This window comes from Strigops habroptila, chromosome 4, assembly GCF_004027225.2.
Source record: "Strigops habroptila isolate Jane chromosome 4, bStrHab1.2.pri, whole genome shotgun sequence".
NCBI classification, from domain to species: domain Eukaryota; kingdom Metazoa; phylum Chordata; class Aves; order Psittaciformes; family Psittacidae; genus Strigops; species Strigops habroptila.
In genome coordinates, this window is record NC_046358.1 from 33673787 (window position 1) to 33692902 (window position 19116).

The 19116-nt window shown below is 39.3% G+C and overlaps 1 protein-coding gene across 46 annotated transcripts in view; it reads right to left on the reverse strand.

Annotated features, from left to right (window-relative positions):
* The window catches only part of NRXN3 (neurexin 3), a 997539-nt gene that overhangs the window by 91739 nt on the left and 886684 nt on the right, over nt 1-19116 (reverse strand). For 26 of the 46 annotated variants that reach the window (XR_003991147.1, XR_003991145.1, XR_003991148.1 and 23 more), the window contains one exon: nt 15017-15324. Coding sequence is in view for 39 of the 46 variants with exons in the window: in XM_030484256.1 (XP_030340116.1) it covers nt 15017-15324 (308 nt within the window). In the remaining 7 variants the exon portion in view is untranslated. Of the gene's footprint in view, nt 1-15016; nt 15325-16635; nt 16696-19116 lie in introns of all 46 variants that reach the window. The other 20 variants (XR_003991143.1, XR_003991144.1, XR_003991142.1 and 17 more) reach the window with 1 other exon arrangement.

A 19116-nucleotide genomic window follows, 5' to 3' on the forward strand; every position in this document is an offset into this window, starting at 1 on the left:
GTTGAAGATGTTAGCATCCCCAGCTGTCCTCCTCACCCACCAGCCAGAGGTTACTGTCCCTGCAGCAAAGGCAATGAAGAAGACTGTGTATCCATTCCCCCAGCTCCATTTCAGGACCAGTGTGCAGTGTAACCTGCTCATCCAAAGCGGACAAAATTTAGTAAGGAAAGTCTTCAAGTCCTGAACACTGAAGCTTTGTTGTCTCTGATCCTGCCACTGAAGTTGGCCACTTGCATCGTCTGTTTACTTGTGCCAATCTGAATCCCAGCTACCTCTGAAGCCAGCTGCAGTATAACCTCCTAACAACCATGTTAATACGGGGTCATGTGTGAACCAGTTCATCTGAGATAATATTCGCTGCTTCTCAGTAAGCGATGTGACAAGTTAATATGGAGAATGTTTTCCACTGCCTAAACTGAGTTAATTTAGACCTAGTTTGGACATTGCTTCACTGTTGTCCACACCCACTTGTCTTTCCTTGACAGAAAAAAATAAGAAAAAACCTAAGCCACCTACTGTCTCTGTCAATGAGAACAGCTTGCACTCGTTAACAAGCGACACAAAGTACAGCCAAGGAATGCAAATGGGTGCACATAATTTTGCAAGTCAGAAGGGGCCACTGTTGAGGTAATACTCTTAAGATCATTTGACTATTCAACAACCTTTTCTTAAATATATGATTTAGGGGTGTCCTGATGCAATGAAAACTTGGTTAATTATATCCTTCTCCTGCATGTTTTTGCTTGTTGCTTCACAGCCACGTTGAAAGCCTCTTTAGTTGCCAACTACTGCTGATTTAGCTATACATTAGTAGTCCCAAACTACTGCTGATTTAGCTATACATTATTAAAAAATAACTAGGTGCTAACCTACAATTAGCTGTATATCTGTGATGAAAAATCAATCCTTAGACACAGTTTGTAAGGTGCTTCAGAAAGAAATTCTGTTAATGCCTGTTTTCATTACTATCTGCATGCCCACAGTGCTCCAGCAGGTGTCACATGGTCCATCCCAGAGACTGAAGCCTTCAGTTGAGGGATTTGAAATCCACCCATTTACCTTGCTACAGAACAAACAATCACAGCTCTATACAGCAAGATTTGGCTGAAGGGATTGCTTTACACAACTCCCTCTACTTGGAATTATGTCAAAGGCATCAACTGAATTGCAAGTTTCCCCAAATTACACACATATAGGAAAGCAAATTCTGTGTCTAGAACTAGGGATGGCTGAACTCTTGCATACATTCTGATGCCAAAGAAGGTCAATCAAGTTAAAATTGGCTTTCTGATGCTGCCATGTGGGTTGCAGCCCAAACTTCACTGCTCTGTGCAAATGAAAATCAAGCCAGATGCATTCAAATAGAGAAGAAATGGCACCTGGAACAACATGATCTGGTTAAATGAGCAATCACTACAAGCAGTGACCAGAAAAAACAGTCCCAGTACAGACACCATACCACAGTTACAGGACAGTTCACAATTAACTTCTCCATATTTCTTCCAGGATCTATGTTCAAATTCCAGTAGCAAGTGATTCAGTGATGTGAATTTTCTGTTAAAGCATTGCTTGGTGTTATCAGAAGGAACAGCCATTTTCACAAAAGCAGCCTCCCTTCTATTACTCTATAGTTTTTAGAACGGGCTACCAGATTTTCTTGCATGAAGCTTTTCAATTAAGAAAGGTTGCTTCTAGGAACAGGGAGCATGGCCATTTATGGTCACTGATATTTTTGACAATTTTGAAGACAAAACTCATATGGTTTTTACTGTCATTTTTATATGCACATGCCAAAAAAGTCAGAAAACTTTACTTTCCAGACCGCACATTTTCATGCCCGTAAAATTGAAAAATTAATCCACGAGTGATAAAAAATAATTAAACAAAATAAGTTATTAATTCAGTTCCACTTTTGCAAAATAAAAACCAGCCTTCCCTTTTTCCAGAAAGTACTTTTTTTTTTTTTTTTTTTTCTTTTAAAAGGTCTTCCTGGACAGCGAAAGGGGTCTGGACTATTTTTTATTAAAAGTCTTTGTCTTCTACAGATGAATTTGCACAAGACTGCCAAATAATGCCCTGACTTGCAATATGATGAAGTTATGATTTAGCTATAGTTTAAAAATCCATGTAGTTACACAGTAAAAGTTATCAGTTGTATAAACAAAATATACTGATAGAAGGAGAGGATTTCTGGCTCAAAGAAATGTAATTAACAAGTGGATTTCTGATTTCTAGGTAAAGTACATAAGTATTTTAAGTTAATAATTCACTGTTTCTCCCCACATCCTTAGTCTGAATTTATGGACCATGGCAGTAGGTGGGCTTCTGAGCTGAAAAGCTCTCAGATACCAAGGAAATTCACGGGATAGATACTGCAGATGTAACTTGCCAGATGGAGCCTAGGTGTACCTATGGATAAAGGTAATTACTCCTCTTGTCTTCTCTATAATGTCCTATTGGAAAAAATGGGGTACAACATTGCCTAACCACTGTCATTTTTCATTGCCACCACAGAAGTTGCCTGTCAGCTTTAGAAGGACAAAAAAGCAAGGGAGGAACAGCTAACAACAGAAAAAAAGTTAAAAAAACCCAAATCTCCAAATCCTTCTGACCTTCAGCTACTGCTGTCATTAAATCAGGCTTAAATAGAAGAAAAACAGTCAGTAAATTCAAAGTGACCAAACGTGACAGCACAGGGACAGCCAGCTTGTGCCATTACCTTTCTCTGCCTCTAGAATGATCTTTGCTTTTGTAAACTGTTACTTACATCCTCTGCCCTGTTCAATCTGCAGCTCTCTTGGGAAAGGTGATGATATTGCCCTCCTTTCACCCTATTTCTCCCCTCCCAGCAGAAGCCTTGATGCCATTTCACTTTCTGTTTCTCTGGCTGCCTTTGACACATAGCATCCATCACTACAATAGTAAGCAGGAGAGCATAAATCCCTGCCAAGAGCTGCAGCAGAAGAGCTTCCTATACCCCACTGAAGGAAACCTGGCCTTGTGGAAGTGAAAGGGCAATTTAGACTCAGAATCTGATCTAGGAACCTAGCTGGAACTGTGCATTAAACCATCATAAAAAGAGCAAGGCACAGACTGCAGGGCTGCAACTCACTCCAGTTGCTACAGCATTTCCTAAGGCCAAAGCGAACATTTCAGATCCTAGTCTATAGCAATCCACAGCTGGGCTTTTGCCTTTCAAGTTCTTGCCAACTTTCTTGCACCCTTTCCTCCAGGAATCACATGAAGCAGAAGCTAACACCATTCCCAAGGCTTATGTTAAAAAACAGCAAAGCAAACAACTTGCAAGCATCAAACATTAGCAGAGAGGCAGCCAGAGAGACACCAGCCCTTTTCACAGTAGATTTTAAGTGGTCTTTGCTTCTTGCCAGGGCATCAAATGGTACAGCCAAGCAAGCAGAAATTTCTCTGCTGTGCTTGAGTCCATAAACAGAAGGACAATGTGTAATCAGCCATCTGAGCACCAAAGAATTATTCATCTTCAGACAAGCAACAATACCTCACAGTTGGTCAGATGTGGGGGTGGAGGAAGCCCTCTACAGGAGAGGGTCCCACTGCAGTACTTATTTCTGAAGCATATACATGACACACAACCCTCCTTCTTCCTCCCATCTACCTATCCTTTCCACCCTGGTACTCTTTATTTGCTAGAGTCTATACATCTAGCAGCTGAAATCCTACTGGATGGCTGATCCACAGCACCTGCACACAGCTCTTACAGAGCACGGCCAGCTGCCCTCCTGGCTCTGGAGCAAGCCTGTAAGTTCTGCTACATAGATGCTCCTCTGGCACTGTTAAAGCTGAATGCCTTCAGGGACTCCAGAGGAGCAGGCTCTATATTCTGATCTTCCTGGTATATCTACATTTCTAAATTTCATTCTCACAATTGCTAAATCTCAAGATGAGACAAGCAGATGACAGCAGCAGTCACCTGAACAGCCATTGCTCACAAGTGTAGGAACGACTTCACTACACAAGTCTAAAGTATCACAGTGTAAATGCAATGCAGTGAGAGAACTACTTAAGTAGTATATGTAAGCTGGGAGACATATATGGGACTAACATTAGTGGAGGAGTTGCATGTATCAGGTGTACAGAATCAGTTCTAGCTCGCTTTTCTATGGATATCTCTAACGAGGTTAGAACAATGAAACAAACCAGGGCATTAGAGACCCACATGCTGATACAAGTGTTAAACCCACAACATTGCTCTAGTGGAGAACAGAATTAACTGCTTCCTAAATATAATCAATTGGGAGCTAAAATAATTATGCTTAAGATTTAGACCCTAAAAATATTTTCAAGTGTTGAGCCTACTCTGTGAAGGAAGAGGACATTATGACAATATACCCACAGCAAAGAGTAATAAAACAGAAAGCCCAGGGAATACTGATCCTACCAAAAAAAACCACACTTCTATAGGGTACGTATCATCACACCTCTTTATTTCTAATTTATTTTTTGATGTCCACCACTATCTCACCAAAACAAGAGTATATTTAGGGAAATGAGTAGTCACACTTGTTAAAACAGCCAAATGCTGAAATAAGGAGAGTGACAACATGATCTTTAGTACCAAACGATATTCATTTATTAGAGGTATTCCTTTCTGTACTCTTCTTCTCAAAGGGACAACAAAATAAGGTGTGACTTCTTAATTACCATATCTTTCAGTCTTTTTTTCTTAAGCTTCTGAGGAAACAAGCAAATGGAATCCATTCCTACTCACTCATAAAACAGCCTCCTACTTAAATCTAAGTCATACCCATCCACAGCATCCATTTCTGGTTTTACCACAGCACTAACTAAATTTTCTGCTTTATGCTGTACCCATCTGTAGGACCAAACTGCAACTACAAGGTCATAGTACCACTGTGAAAGACCTAGGCCAAGGAACAAGCAGGAGGGAAAGGAATATAACACCTTATAAAATATTATCCATACTACCACAGTAGTGCCTGTAAGCTTTGCTGTGAGGCAGACCAAGGACCAGAGTATCCTTATTTTACTATTCAGGGAAAGTAAAGAGCCGTTTAGGAAGGAGGTTTGTTGACAGCTGCTGAGTGAATTGAGTAGGGCTTAGGAAACAGTAGTTCCTGGTTCAGGACCTGTATTCAGCCAGTTACAGTCTCTTGGTCTTCTAGCTAAAATGCTGCAACCCCAAAAGCAGCTCGACAGCTCACCTCCTGCAAAATGCCTGTGTTCCACTTGCTTTGGCCTACCCCATTCATCTTCTTGCCATCAAATCTGCTCTCACCTCTCACTTCCTGCTGTGTCAGTACATTAAGTTCTTCTAACAGGAGGAAAATATATTAAAGGAATAACAACACTGATAACGATAGTCTAAGAAATACATATTTCTTTCTCCATATTTCCCCTCATTCGATTAGTCTCTCAGCAAGAGCAGCATTAATCACTAGAGGCAACAGATAAAAAATAAAGACCAATTTGAATTTTGCTGTGTAGTACTGAGTGTGTATGTGTATGATTAGGCAGCAGGGAGGGAGGCCGCAGGATAATCTGTCATTTTGTATATATATGCTGCTGGAGTCAGTCAGGAATGGTTCTCCATTGTTACCACATATTAAAATCATTCATGTCCTTATACTTCCATTGGAGGTCATCTTTCAGGAACAAAAAGGACATTATGACCAAGTTAAATTCAAGTTATTACTGCAAATCTCTGTGTATGTCTTGGGCACTGAGGCAATTGCTTGGACGCTAGAAGAACACAAAATACAGTAGTTTTTCTCCTTACCTGACCTCACTATTTTTACACTAAGAATGAGTTTTCCTGCTCTGAAACAGCTACTGGAAAAGAACTGTTGCAAGTGAAAGAGGTGCTTTTTAGATGATCTTACTACAAGTGTGTGAGAGTCCAGCTCTGCCTGACTTTGAACTGCTGTGGAAGAAGCCATGGGTCCTCAGATCCCATTGCCAGCAGTTCTACTGAACTAAGTCCCTGCCAGCTTGGCAAAAAAAAAAGACCTAGCCTTATCCCCGGGGAAGAGGGAGTGTGAAACAAAACAAGAGATTAAAAAGTAGAAGATCTGTTACTGAGCCATATGAGTACAAGTTTCTCTCTTCTTCAAACCTTTGTCTATCCAAAAAAGAGTTGCTAGAACCATCAGCCTACCACCTCTAGCCATGTCACTCTCCATGTGAATATTAAATCCATGTGACTCTTTAAATCCTGCTGTTTCCTTCCCATATCTCTATGAGATAGATGCATCTTGTCCTCTGGAATTTAGTTCCTTGTCTGCACCTCGGTGTTCATCCTTTCTTTTTCCACTTTCATACATTTAGCCGTTAGAGCATTTCTAACATTTCCAACACTGGTTCGTGCCTCCTAATAAACTACTGGTATTCCCTGGAAACGACCTTACCCACAAATCAGTTTCCTTAGCATACCCAATCTAAGACACAGCAAAATAGGCAATACAGTACCAGTGGAAAACTCTCAGAGCAATTATTAGGGAAGATGGTCCCTTCATGAGTCATTATAAGGGTGAAAAGCCAACAGAAGAAATTTTCTCCAAAAACACACTATAAGAAAGAAGGGGAGCATTTGTATCCCATGCAATTCCAAGAGAACTGAAATCCAATCCCTTACCTCTTCAGCTTTATTTTTCTGTTGAAATTTTTTGGAAACAAATTCTTATCTTTCAGAATACAATAGAAGCAATTTTGCAATCAAAATTAACAACATCCCACCTACTTATATGCCATCTAAGGGAGGAGAGAAAGGATTGGTGGTTGTATAGCCTGTCTTGCTAATCACTACTTTTACGAGCTGTACCGTGACAGACACTTCTTGCAAATCAGTGACAACTCATCCCACAGATGAAAAAGAAACTAGCAGAAATCCTTCTGTTCCTGCTAGTTAACACCACCATCATTCCATAGGAACCTCAAAGCATTAATTAGATGGTTTCAGAAAGTGGGTCTGTCACAACAGCATGGATGTGTTTCTAATTTCTGTGCATTCATAGAAATATGAGCTAGGAAAGGTAAGAGGCACATTCCTACCTCTCAGCCAGTCTTGTAAAAAAACCAAACAAACAAAATGGAACTACGTGCTCTGGAAGTATTCTGGTAATATCTGCAGCTTCTAGGCATTTCCCTGAAGTATATAAATAGCAAGCAAACAGATACACTATAACAAAATGTGAGCCAATCCTCCAGCTATATTTGAGCTATAACCATTGATTCTTCTCCATTTATTTCTAAGCAGTTGTTTTTGCAGAACTGGACCTCTTTGTCATATATTGCCACCATACAACTGTCCTAGAACAACACACTTGTCCTATTCTTTCATTTGGTTTGCGGTGAAATGTATGGTCAACTATAGTAGCTTCAGTTCCTGAGTACTCTATTAATCAGATTTTGAAAATAATCTTCCACGTGACTTTCAAGAATCCTTTTTGGCAGGGCAAATGACGTGCCTAAATACACAAAGGGGTACTGTGCCCTGAAAAGAAAAGTACATACTGATGTTATTAAGGGTACTTTCCGAGAAATGTATGCCTGCCTGGCTGTCTGAAGAAGGTAGGTATCAGTTTACTATAGCTATTATTACGGCTTCTTATCCTTTTATTACAGAAAAGGGCATGCTTTTTGGTCACCTAAAAGGAAGCAAATATTTCATTAAGTTCTTGATCAAGATTTAAAAAAAAAAAAAAAAAAAAAAAGAGAAAATCTAAAAAAGTGCTGAAAATCTAGAAAAGTGCTAGACGAGCCCTGCTTCTCCCCGCCCCCCCCCCCATATGCTGGCACAAATCTTAATTTCCAAAATTCACAGTAGAACAGAACTGGGTATACATGTAAAAAACACCAGCTGAGACTTTGCTGCAAGTCCCAAATGATTGTTCAGATCTGCAGATTAAAGGCAATGTAAACTCAACCGCTGAATAACTGAATCAGCTAATTCAGGCCTTCTGTAAACTATTAGATGGAAGAAATAAAAAGTCAGCGTGGGTCCCAGCAGAACACACAAAGGAGTGGCTGAAGTGACTACTTGACAATGTTACTATAGAAAAGCAGGTTATCCAAAGAATAAGTGTAAGCTATATTTTGATAAATCATACTACGTGTCAACTTGTGGCACTAAAGTTTGCCACACACATTCAATCAAATCCCCCCAAGAGTCACAAAATAGTAGTCTTCATTTGGAGTCGACAATGGTTACTAAGTTAAATGTTCAAATATCACTGGTGATAATGTTAACAAATGACAGCATACGCTAGCATATGCATGAACTGTTTTACAAATACAATGTTCTTTATCACTGTGATTGTGCTTAGCAGAAATACAAGGCTGAGCTTATTTCCATGATCAGTACTTGTCAGCGCTTGGGAGCATAGGGTATAAAAATAATATTACAGTAAAATTACGTTCTCTTTTTGGAAAGGTACTGAGTTCTGGGTTCACTATGGCACTTCCAGAAGTGCAGCATATCTGTCTTCTTCAGAAAGTAAATGAAATAATGAAAATATAGGATTATAGTTTAGATTATATGAGCTTTACAGGCAATATGAGTATCCTAAACACTATACCAAAAAATATAATTTAAACACACCGCAACACTCTCCCATCTAATAACCAGTTAAAACTTGAAGAATATTTTATCCTTTCCCATACAGAACATTATCATATCATATACACGTTTCTGGCTAGGTAGCTGCTACAATATACACCAAACATTCTGTATTTCGGTGTGCACTAAATCTATTTCTATACTACATGCTTGTGAAGTATTTAGAGGTCATTTGGTATTACTGAATTAATCAGTCTGTAACGTACGTGAACAGTAGTTTGCACACAGATTTTCTATCCTACATTTGGATTCTTGCTTCCAAACTCTGCTTTATTTCTTTGCCCAAACCACATTAGCATTTAATTATCACAGAAGAGATGTGACTGTGAAAAAGTAAATGGCATTTTGTGAACTTCACTGCAGCAATGCAACTTTACCATCTCACTCAAGAAGACTGTAGCACAGGAGAAAGGATTCCACTCTGAAAGATAGTACAGGTTGGGGGCTTTAGTCTTTTTAAGAAAAAATAGTTGAGGAAGATGCAGAAAAGGAAGGATGAGAACCAGACTGTGTGACTCTCAGAGGTACCAATGGGCCAGTGAAGTCAGTCTTTAAAGCAGAGACTCATCAAAAGCTCTTTTTTCATTAGAACTTTGCAGTCTTGGGATGAAAATGTCACTAGTGACTTATAAGAAGCGCAACCTAAATTAAAGGCCATTTCTTTCTCCCCAAAATTATTATCTATGAGCGTAAAAAAAAGTACCTAGGCAAGACTAAGGGTGAGACAATTTTATTTGTCTTAGCTGACAGTGAAAGTCTAATTAGACTGACAAATCTTCTGTGCTGTTTTCCTTTGTGATATACACTGTAAGAAAGGATTTAGCCTGGAGCTGCATGTAATGGAAAGACATTAATCAAGATTATTGGACCCTCAATAGAAAACACAGTTAGAAGGCTGGAAAGCCTATTGGTTAAAGTAAAAGGTTGAGAACCTTATTCTGAGCCATGCCAACGGACTGGACTCTCCATATGGATAAAGGGCAGATCCCCTCTTCTATTTTTTAGAAAGAACATTCTGCATATTATATATCATACACTGTCATTCTATGGCTCTAAGATCATTGCTGAAAACATCCACAAATAATTTATTCTCATCACCTCCAAGCTACAATTTGAACAGTTTGGCAAGTGTCATTATCCTCATCTCAGGAAGCCAGGGCATGCTCTGGATACATAGCAGAGCACACAGTTTCTGGTTTCTCATGGAGGGCATAACCAGAAGTCTATCTGTCCTCCAAGAGAAAGAAAACTTTCATAGAAAACTATGATTTTGGTCTTGGGACCCTAGCCATTCATGTCATAAGGCAGACATCTTAGGGGCCTGCCCAAGGTCAGTAGGCCCTGGGGTCTTCAGAAGCTTATCTGGAGCAGTTTTCCTTAAGGACCCATGCATCAGCTGCAATCATATCTTGGGTTTGCTGAACTGAACATGTTTTGAAAGGAAGACTTGTATACCACCGCGCATGCTTTTCTAGACTAGCTTTACTTAGTAATTAACTTCAAAGACATCTTTACACAAATCACTTAAAAACTGGATGACTCAGCTGTGAACTGGGCAGAATGCGCCACATAGAATCATAGAATCATAGAATCGTAAGGGTTGGAAAGGACCTTAAGATCATCTAGTTCCAACCCCCCTGACATGAGAGCATATGGAAAGTCTCCTAAAAAACTTTGAGCACCAACTCACTAAATAAATTCTGAGCACATAAGCAGCTGACATGGAAGCAGAAGCCAAGAGAATGTCACTTTAACTAAATTTCACAGAAGTCTCCCAAACCCAGAAACCCCTGAATATCTCACTAATAACTGAAGCTGTGCTTTAAATCAAGCACAGTGACACATGAGATTCCAGGACTTTTAACAACTGCTAATGAAGTAACCCTGCGAGAAACATGGCAGACTTGCAAGAATATGATGTGGCACAGCACAGTGACTTTCACCCAATAGCTGCCTGCACAGCATGCTAGTGCACCACATACAAAAGCTAACAACTTGTCTTTGAGGCCTTCGTAGGGTAACGTGGCAAAGCAGAAGTCCTAGAGAATATATTATTATCACAGGAGAGTCTAGTGTGCCAGGGCCCTGAGACAAGCACCAGAAATTTAGTACGATGCATGTAACTTTTGAACAGACCATAAAATCCAGAACAAAACCATGTGTGAGAAAGTTAGATCAGTGTTTCTACTCGGGGGCAGCAGAGCACAAGCACCATTTGCAACTCACTGAAACAAACACGAATGAAAACTCCTTTTTTCTCCCTTACTTTCAGTTAACAGAAAAACAACAGCTCTTGTGTCATGGTTTAAGCCCAGGCGGTAACTCAGAACCATGCAGCCGTTTGCTCACCCCTTCTCCTCCTCGTCTCTGGGTGGGATGGAGAGGAAAATCAAAAGACATCTTGTTATCCTCCTTCAAGGCCTCTCTGAATGATATTTGATTCACAGAAGTGTTCCTACCAGTACAGCATACAGTCATATATCTCAACTGTTTCTCACTCAAATCCTTCCTATCCTCCACCGATCTAAGTTTCACTGTCATGAAGAAATGTTATTATAAATTTTAAAACAAAATTAAGTTACAGACATTTTAAATGCTAATATCATTGCCACTGGGTATTTCCAGTAACATTTTTCTGTCAATTCCCTTTGTCTTGTTTTTTTGGCTGAGACTATATGTTTCGGATCTTCACAAATTGAAAAGCATATCATTGGTCTTTGAATATAGTGTGTATTTTTAAAGCACTGAATTTCCCCAGCTGTTTTAGTCTAACTGTGCTCTAAAATATTTCTGGCAGTACTCATACTACCTAACTGCAGGGGGTTATAAACAGACAAAATCTTTGCATTTATCATGCTTTTCTGTACTTCCTTACCAAGTGATGTGTAAATCTAAATCCTACTGAAATTCCCCTGGATTTTGTATCACTTTGGGATTACAGACTTGATATTCTGCACAAGCTTTATACGCATTTCAAAAAAGAGAAGTTTTAGTTAATTACACATGACAATGAGTAATACAAACAGCACAAATACTTCTAATACAGTAACAACAATGCTTCTTTATCCCAATTCTTGCAACTTTGTATTAGATGCTTTACTTTTATTTGTATCATGACTGGTATTTCTACAGTGGGCCAGAACCCTTCTGTGCTAAGTAGTGTAAACAAGAAGAATAAAAGTAAATTTTGAATTCAAGGAGTCTTCAATCCAAGCATAAACATTTTTCTGTATCCATGTGTGGTATCCAAGATCTCACACATGGATACAGAAAAAATGGATAATTAAACACTAAATGTGCCAATATTGAGTGGCTTTTCAAACAGTTTAGACCATCATCAGCCTTACTTCTGACAACTTCTTGACAGGAGTCATGACAAAAGAAACGTTTCAATGGGATTGGAAAAATAATCTGCTGTTGCCTTGTGGATAGTACCAGGCAGCATAAAGATTCTTATGATCAAATCTAAGAAGTGAGCAAAAAAGTGCTTGAATCGTGCTGATCAGAATGGGAAGAGAAGAGGCTAAAGTGTGAATGGTCTTGAAAGTGAAGAAAAATTATTTATTTCTGAGCAGAAAAAGAGAAGAGAAAGCTGGAGCAAGGTAATAACTAACTGTATTTGTACTGCTCATAGCCTTAGGTAGCTATATTTTACGTTCCCCAAAGAACAAACTTGTTCTATTAGATTTTTCCACCACTTAGATCTAAAATCATAAGCAGGCTTGACAATGGTGATGTTGAACACCAGCGAAATAAAATAACCATTAGACATCAGAAAACCACAGCTGGAGATACTGCCCAAACAGAAAAAGACAATTTCTTCTCACTTTCTCTGCACAAATAACACAACTTAAGCTGACAGAATCAAATTCTATCAAAAGTAAGGAAGAAAGGCAAGCCATCTGTGCTGCGACAGCAATAAAATGGCCTGATATTGAAATGCAGAAAGTTGTAATGGAGGTACATATTGACCTTTATCTTTCTTTCAGTGGGTAGCATGAGGTGTCAAAGAGTTATTGCTTTAATATCAACTGAGATGAGGCCACTTGTTGTGGTGCATGTGTATCCAGGAAATCACTGCTCTTAACCATGTTTTTAGAAGCACTTTGACATTTTATTAAATCTTCTTGATGCTCTTTCAGCACACAGTGGTCTCTACAGGCTGCGTGAACTGCCATGTAGGCTACACAGGAAGCTTTCTGGAGGAGTTCCTCTTCAAGTAAGTCAGGGTCATTTCCAGTGTGACCCAGCCCACAAAGGTCCAGTGCTACTCTCTGTTACACTCCTACAGGTAAACACAGCTCTGCTGCCTTTATAAGTTATGGAAAATCTCTAATAAACTAAGAGCAGGACCAGGACCACAGACTTTATTCTTCTGGAGATGTAATCATACAAAGATTTGTTCTAAAATTAGAGCTATCCACTGAGGAAAAGCAACTGTAGTTCTTTCAAAGTTTATAACAAACAGTGACCAAACCTGGGGTAATTTCCCCTCACTTAGCTGAGACTTTATAAATCATCTGTTTGGTATTTGAGGTTCAACTAATCTCAGTCCTGCTGCCAAATGGATTTACAGAGTACCAAAGAGGACAATGTTAAACCTTGGCTTGGAATTAATTACCCCAATAGTCGTAAATTCTACTGCAGCCAGAGGTACTTCACAGAATGGTTGTGGTTGGAAGGGACCTTTGGAGGTCAGCTGGTCCAACCCCCCTCCTTGTCCAAGCAGGGTCGCCCAGAGATGGTTACCCAGGACCATGTGCAGATGCCTTTTGAATATTTACAAGCATGGACGCTCCATGACCTCTGTGGGCAACCTGTGCCAGTGCTCCATCACCCCCACAGTAAAAACCTGTTTCCTGACATTTAGAGGGAAACTTCTGTGTTTCAGTTTGTGTTTATTGCCTCTGGTTCTGTCACTGGGCACCACTGTCAATCTTTATATCCTCTCTTAAGTATTTATACACATTAATAAAATCCCCCCCGAGCCTTCTTTTCTCCAAGCTGAACAGTTCCAGGTATCTCAGTCTTTTCTTACAGGAGAGATGCTTCAGTCCCTTAACCATCTCAGAAGCCCTGTGCTAGACTCTCTCCAGTAGCTCCCTCTCTTTTGTACTGAGGAGCCCAGAACTAGACAAAATATTCCAGGTGTGGCCTGACCTCCTACATGATTAAGAGGAGGATTTTTGTGTTTTCTTATCCTAAGTGACCAGGACTAGATAAAAAATTAAGAGAAAGGTCATATATATAAAAATACAATCAATAACTGATTAAACCTTCTGAAGCAGTTAGAAAGCAAGCATGTAACTTGTATGATTACAGGTTTCAAAATACTTAATTTCATTAAGATCTTCTGTTCCAAGCAGCAGAAATTGTTTCAGGGAAGCAGATGAAATAATTTATTTTTTTTTCTCCAACTAGACAACAATATACCTTTCTCTGGAGGTTTAATAAAGGCACACTGATCAATAAACATTTGCCAGTGTCTCAGCTAGTGTATGCTGGTGTCAAAGAAAGTACGTATATTTCTACAGGTTGAGGTTCTGATGTAAATAAAGATTTTAAAACAAATGTTTCATCCTAGTTGATAACATGATAGTACGCCACTGAAATAAGCAATTTTAAAAATCTGATCCACTGCTTAAATTGGTTATTTACATGATTCTTTTCTTTGCACCGACAAAGAGAGCCAATTTAAGGTGTTTATTTCTAATCAGTACCATATTCTGTCTGCCACACAAGTGGTTCAAAAATCACTGCATTTTTAGGACTTTAAACACTACATTAGCACAATTCAGCCATTTTTTTGTAGAAAAGTTTTTTATCAAAGACATTGGAACCGCTCTATGTTGGAACTTCTGCATTTTACAAGAAACTGATCTTGATAGTGTTCTTTTAAAATTTTCTACAGGAAGGCTATAAAAGGAAAATGAAAAATGGCTCTACCTGGAAGTAATGCTCCATTGCTCTTCTCCCCATTATGAACTTTACTGTTGCAGCAGTACATACTGTCGTAATAATAAATAACTGTACACCCACCCCCCATTAAGCATTGTAACTCTCATAGGAATACATTTCCCCAGATATGCAACTGCAGAAACATTGTTACAATCATGTTTTTGTTCACACTGGGGCAATACTAATTACATAAATGGGGTTGCAGTACAACAGGAGCAAAATCTATCCCCATTATCACGTACATGTGCCATAATGATTCATCCAGATGTTTGTTTACCAACACAGGACAACATATTGTGGTGATTTACCTTATATAACATTATTAAAATAAAGAGTTACATGGAGTATGATTCAGAGAACATGGCTCCCTTGAACCAAGAAGTGAGCAGCAAAACAAAAGACTAATTAAGAAGCCAAGGAAATGCAAAAGACTAATGGACTCACCTGGATGCTGGGCGGTGAACGATTTTTTCGGGTTGTAGTGGTGGCCATTGTAGTTGTGGTTTCCATAACTGTAGTAGACATTTCTGGTGGCATGGAGGTTGTGGGTGTTGTTCCCAAGATGGAAGGGACCTCCCCAACAAGTCGGACACTTCCATTGATTTTAATGTTGGGGTTGTTCTCTGCTGCCATGTTCAGCACTTTCAAGCCATTGTAATAGAGACCGGAGAGCTGGCCTTGGAAGAGACGCCCTCTGTCCTTCCCTCCGATGGCTATTTGCGCCTGGGTGTTGAAGATCGTTAACTGTCGTCCTAGTGAAGGGGGGTGAATAACATTATTGCCAGACATTTCCTTCACTTTGCATCTTACATTGACTCCTGGCCAGAAATGATGGACAACAAAGAAGTAGATTCATTCTTGGTTTATGATGACTGTATAAACAGTATGGAAATGTACTGCCTAAAGCTCATTGATAAGGAATATTAGCCTGAAAGCAAGAACAGCTAAAACTGAACCTCATACTTCAGCATCCATTCACACATCAAAACTCTGGAGGAGCTTTGAGTCAGTCAGAAATTTGTACCCACTCTTTTAGAGCTGGACTCATTTTAAACTACAAATAAGGCTCCAATATGTAGCTATTTTCTACTATCAGTTCACACTGCAGTACCTGTCAAGCTTTAGCCCATAAATAAACCTTCTATTTTGACTGGTCAAAGGATGGGATTAACTCATAAAGCCACTTTTAATAGTGCAAAAGGTTTTAAGGTGTGGCTTGAGGACCACATCAGAAAAAAAAAATGCTGGCGATATAAGGATTGTGTAGGAATCTTAAAACAGGATCCATCATGATCTTCCACCTGCAAATTTTCTGTTGTGAAAGCTGATAAACCTAAACTCAAGAAACACCAAATGCAAGCTTTTGTGATGTCTCTGAAAGAGTGAAGTTTTTGAAATAGCAAGGGTAATACAGTGCTTCAGATGGTTAAGCCCCCTAATGCCTTACATGGGATTCCCCTCTTACAGACAGTGAAATTCAAATGTAGACAGGTTAAGCATTTTACTCAAGATCACACCTTGAGTGTTAGGAGTGGCCTAACATCATATGTAATGAAAAATACATTTATTAAAAATAAATCTAGTAACAATTGCCAATTCACCTAGTTTTGTAGGATACTTAAACCACATTCAGCCCGGACTGCTCTATGGATACTGTTTATGTCCCAGGCTGCACTAGCTTGGCTATGTTAAGAAATAAATTGCTTCATGCAGTGCAAAGGCAGTGCGTATAATTTCATTGTTCTTCAGAAAATTAGGGGCATGCCACCTGGAATCTGTTGAATTAACAGACAGCCAGATTGGGCAAAGTTCAGAAGGGTTATCAATGCAGCATCAAGTCAATCATCATTCAAATATCTACTCTGATTTCCCATTTTTATGAAGTTTGCATCACGTTCCCATCCCATTCCCACTCCCCAGTTCTCACTCACCACTTCCTCTCTCTAGTCCACCCTGATGAGAGGTGCAAAATGCCACCATGTAACAAAGCACAGCCTATAACCCACTGCTCATTCCTCCACAGCCAGTGGTTACAGTAGATCAAAATACGAGGGGGAGCTCACCAATTTTGGTGGTCGTCGTGACGGGTCTTGAAGTCAAGTGGTGATGCGGTGTTGCATCATCTTATGGTGACAGGATGGACCATGGGGAAGAGAATGGGGACAAGAGAAGAAATGTATCTGAAAGGATTTCCTGTCCCCAAAGAGGGTCCTAGCTAACTAAGCAAAAGTGTATGAAGAGGTGTAACATATGGACAGGTGGAGGTGGGCTGCACACCCCTTGTGCTCCTCACCCACAGATTTGTAAATAAAACATGAGGACTTGATCAGGGTGGAGTAACTGCATTGATGAAGAAATGAGAAATAAAAATGGAGGGTATCCTTCCCCTGGAAAGTGTTGAAACACCTGATGCGATATTCTGCATCTCAGGAGGTTTTAAACTTACCAGAGGCAACATATGTGTATTAAAACATCAACAAACATGCACTGAAGCCACACATCCTCAGCATGTAAACAGAGCCTTTCCTCTTGTCTATGAGGAAAATAGGATCCAATAACAGTATCTGTCAAAATATTCAGCCTTCTAAGCCCAGCTCCTGTCTGAGCTAAAGGACATGCCACTACACACTGTAGAAGGCCAAACTCATATACCATGTCCTCGGAGTTTGCTTTTCTTCTGTCTTGTGTTTCATATTTTTTAATGGATATGCTGTCAGTTCTTTACTACACCTTTCTCCCTTCTCCTCACGTATTACTTCCCTCTAGCACTGTATGTCTTTCCGTACTGTTCCTGCCCCTATGTACCCAGACATTTCACTTATTACTGTTCCTTCCTTCCCACCTCATTCATGATAAGAGTGCCAAAAGGTAGAGGTGAGATAAGTAAAGAACTAATCTTGAGATGTTATCCCTGAAAATGAAGGGAAAGTATTGACCATTCAAAGCTTTCCATTTCCATTCCTTTCTCCCTTTGAATCAGCGCTGTATCTTTATTTATCTTCTACCAAAGGGAAAAGGGGTGGGTGATGATGAGAAAGGAATTTTAGCAGTTCCAGCTAGGAGAGCTCTCCAAGCCATGATAGAAAAGGGGTTCCCTCACTTTTACTGGAGGATTACAACTCTCCTAAGGATGTCATCTATTCTAACCCAAGCTCATAGGACAGCTTGACATGTCTGTCATATCTCTTGCTTTACTTTCAAGAACAAGGAGTATACTGAGGCTGAAAAAAAGATCATGTCTCTATTTCTGGGTCTTCATCTGCATCTTCTAATGCTGAAAGAAAGTGTACATCAAGGAGGGGCCCCACTCCAGTAGAAAAAAGAATTTTGTGTCTTTTGGACCCTTGTTTGTGAAATGGTCTTCCAGACGAGGATTCATGCACTGCACCATATGGTTAATACTGGAGACAGCCCTGGAACTAGAACTGTGTTTGCTAAAAGAACAATCACTTGTTGGAGCCACCTACAACTTACATTCCTCATTCTTCACTCTATGATAGTGTACAGGCACATGAGTAAAGACAACAGGGAAATGCATGTGAAATGAGAGAAGACTGTTGAGTGAATACACGCTTAATTCTGCCACCATAGGTCTCTTCTAATCATTCTTTTGATGATGTGGTTCTGAAACCCTTACTTACCCTAGGTAAAATTTATTTGGCCACTGAATTTTATTGAGTGACTGTTTACATTAGTAAATTCTACTAGGTGTGTAAGGGTTGCAGAATTACAGTCCTTCTTTTCCACAGAGAACTCTTTCTACTGCTATTTTAGTGTCATACGGAAGAAAAATTATGAGCATACTTTAAGTTTCTGAGGTGTTTTGTAAGTATTCTGAATAACTCAAGCTCTCGGATTTTTTGTTTGCTCTCTCATTGACTTCATTTGGAAAACTGTATAACAATTAAAAATATCACAGAGAAATCTTAGTGAAGTGTAAGTTTTCCGTAACTCTAAGAGAGATTTTTGGGCTGATTTTGCACATCCTAATTCATGCTAACAGGTCTTGCTTCAAAAGTACAGTCACTTACATCAACAAGACTTCACACATAAGTAAGAGAAATTTGAAGAATTAAGGACTTCCAGGATCAGTCCTTTTAATCAGATGCTTCTGGGTCTTTATTAGTTCATCCAATTGCAGAACTGGTAACACCTGTGCCTTAGCATAATTTAAGTATGACTACTTAATTGAACAATTTAGGACTAATACTTCTTTTTTTTTTTTTTTTTACTCACATACATAATCTCAGAGAAGTTAAAAGTGTTTAATGTTTTGCTTATTACCTGGGCTTCTCTTAAAAATATTTTAAACCATTTTATAAAAATAAAAAATTACAGGAACCAAACCCAAACACCAGCAATGATGCCACTTCAGAAAAAAGATGTGTTATATTTTTTTCCCAAGAATGAACTATTTCATTATTATAAATAATGTAACAGTGGTACCAAAGAAAGACCAAATCTATGGAATTCAAAAATGTCAATCAAAAAGTGTTTCATTTTACCTCACTCAAGCCAAGAACTCATATGGGCAAGACAGCCAT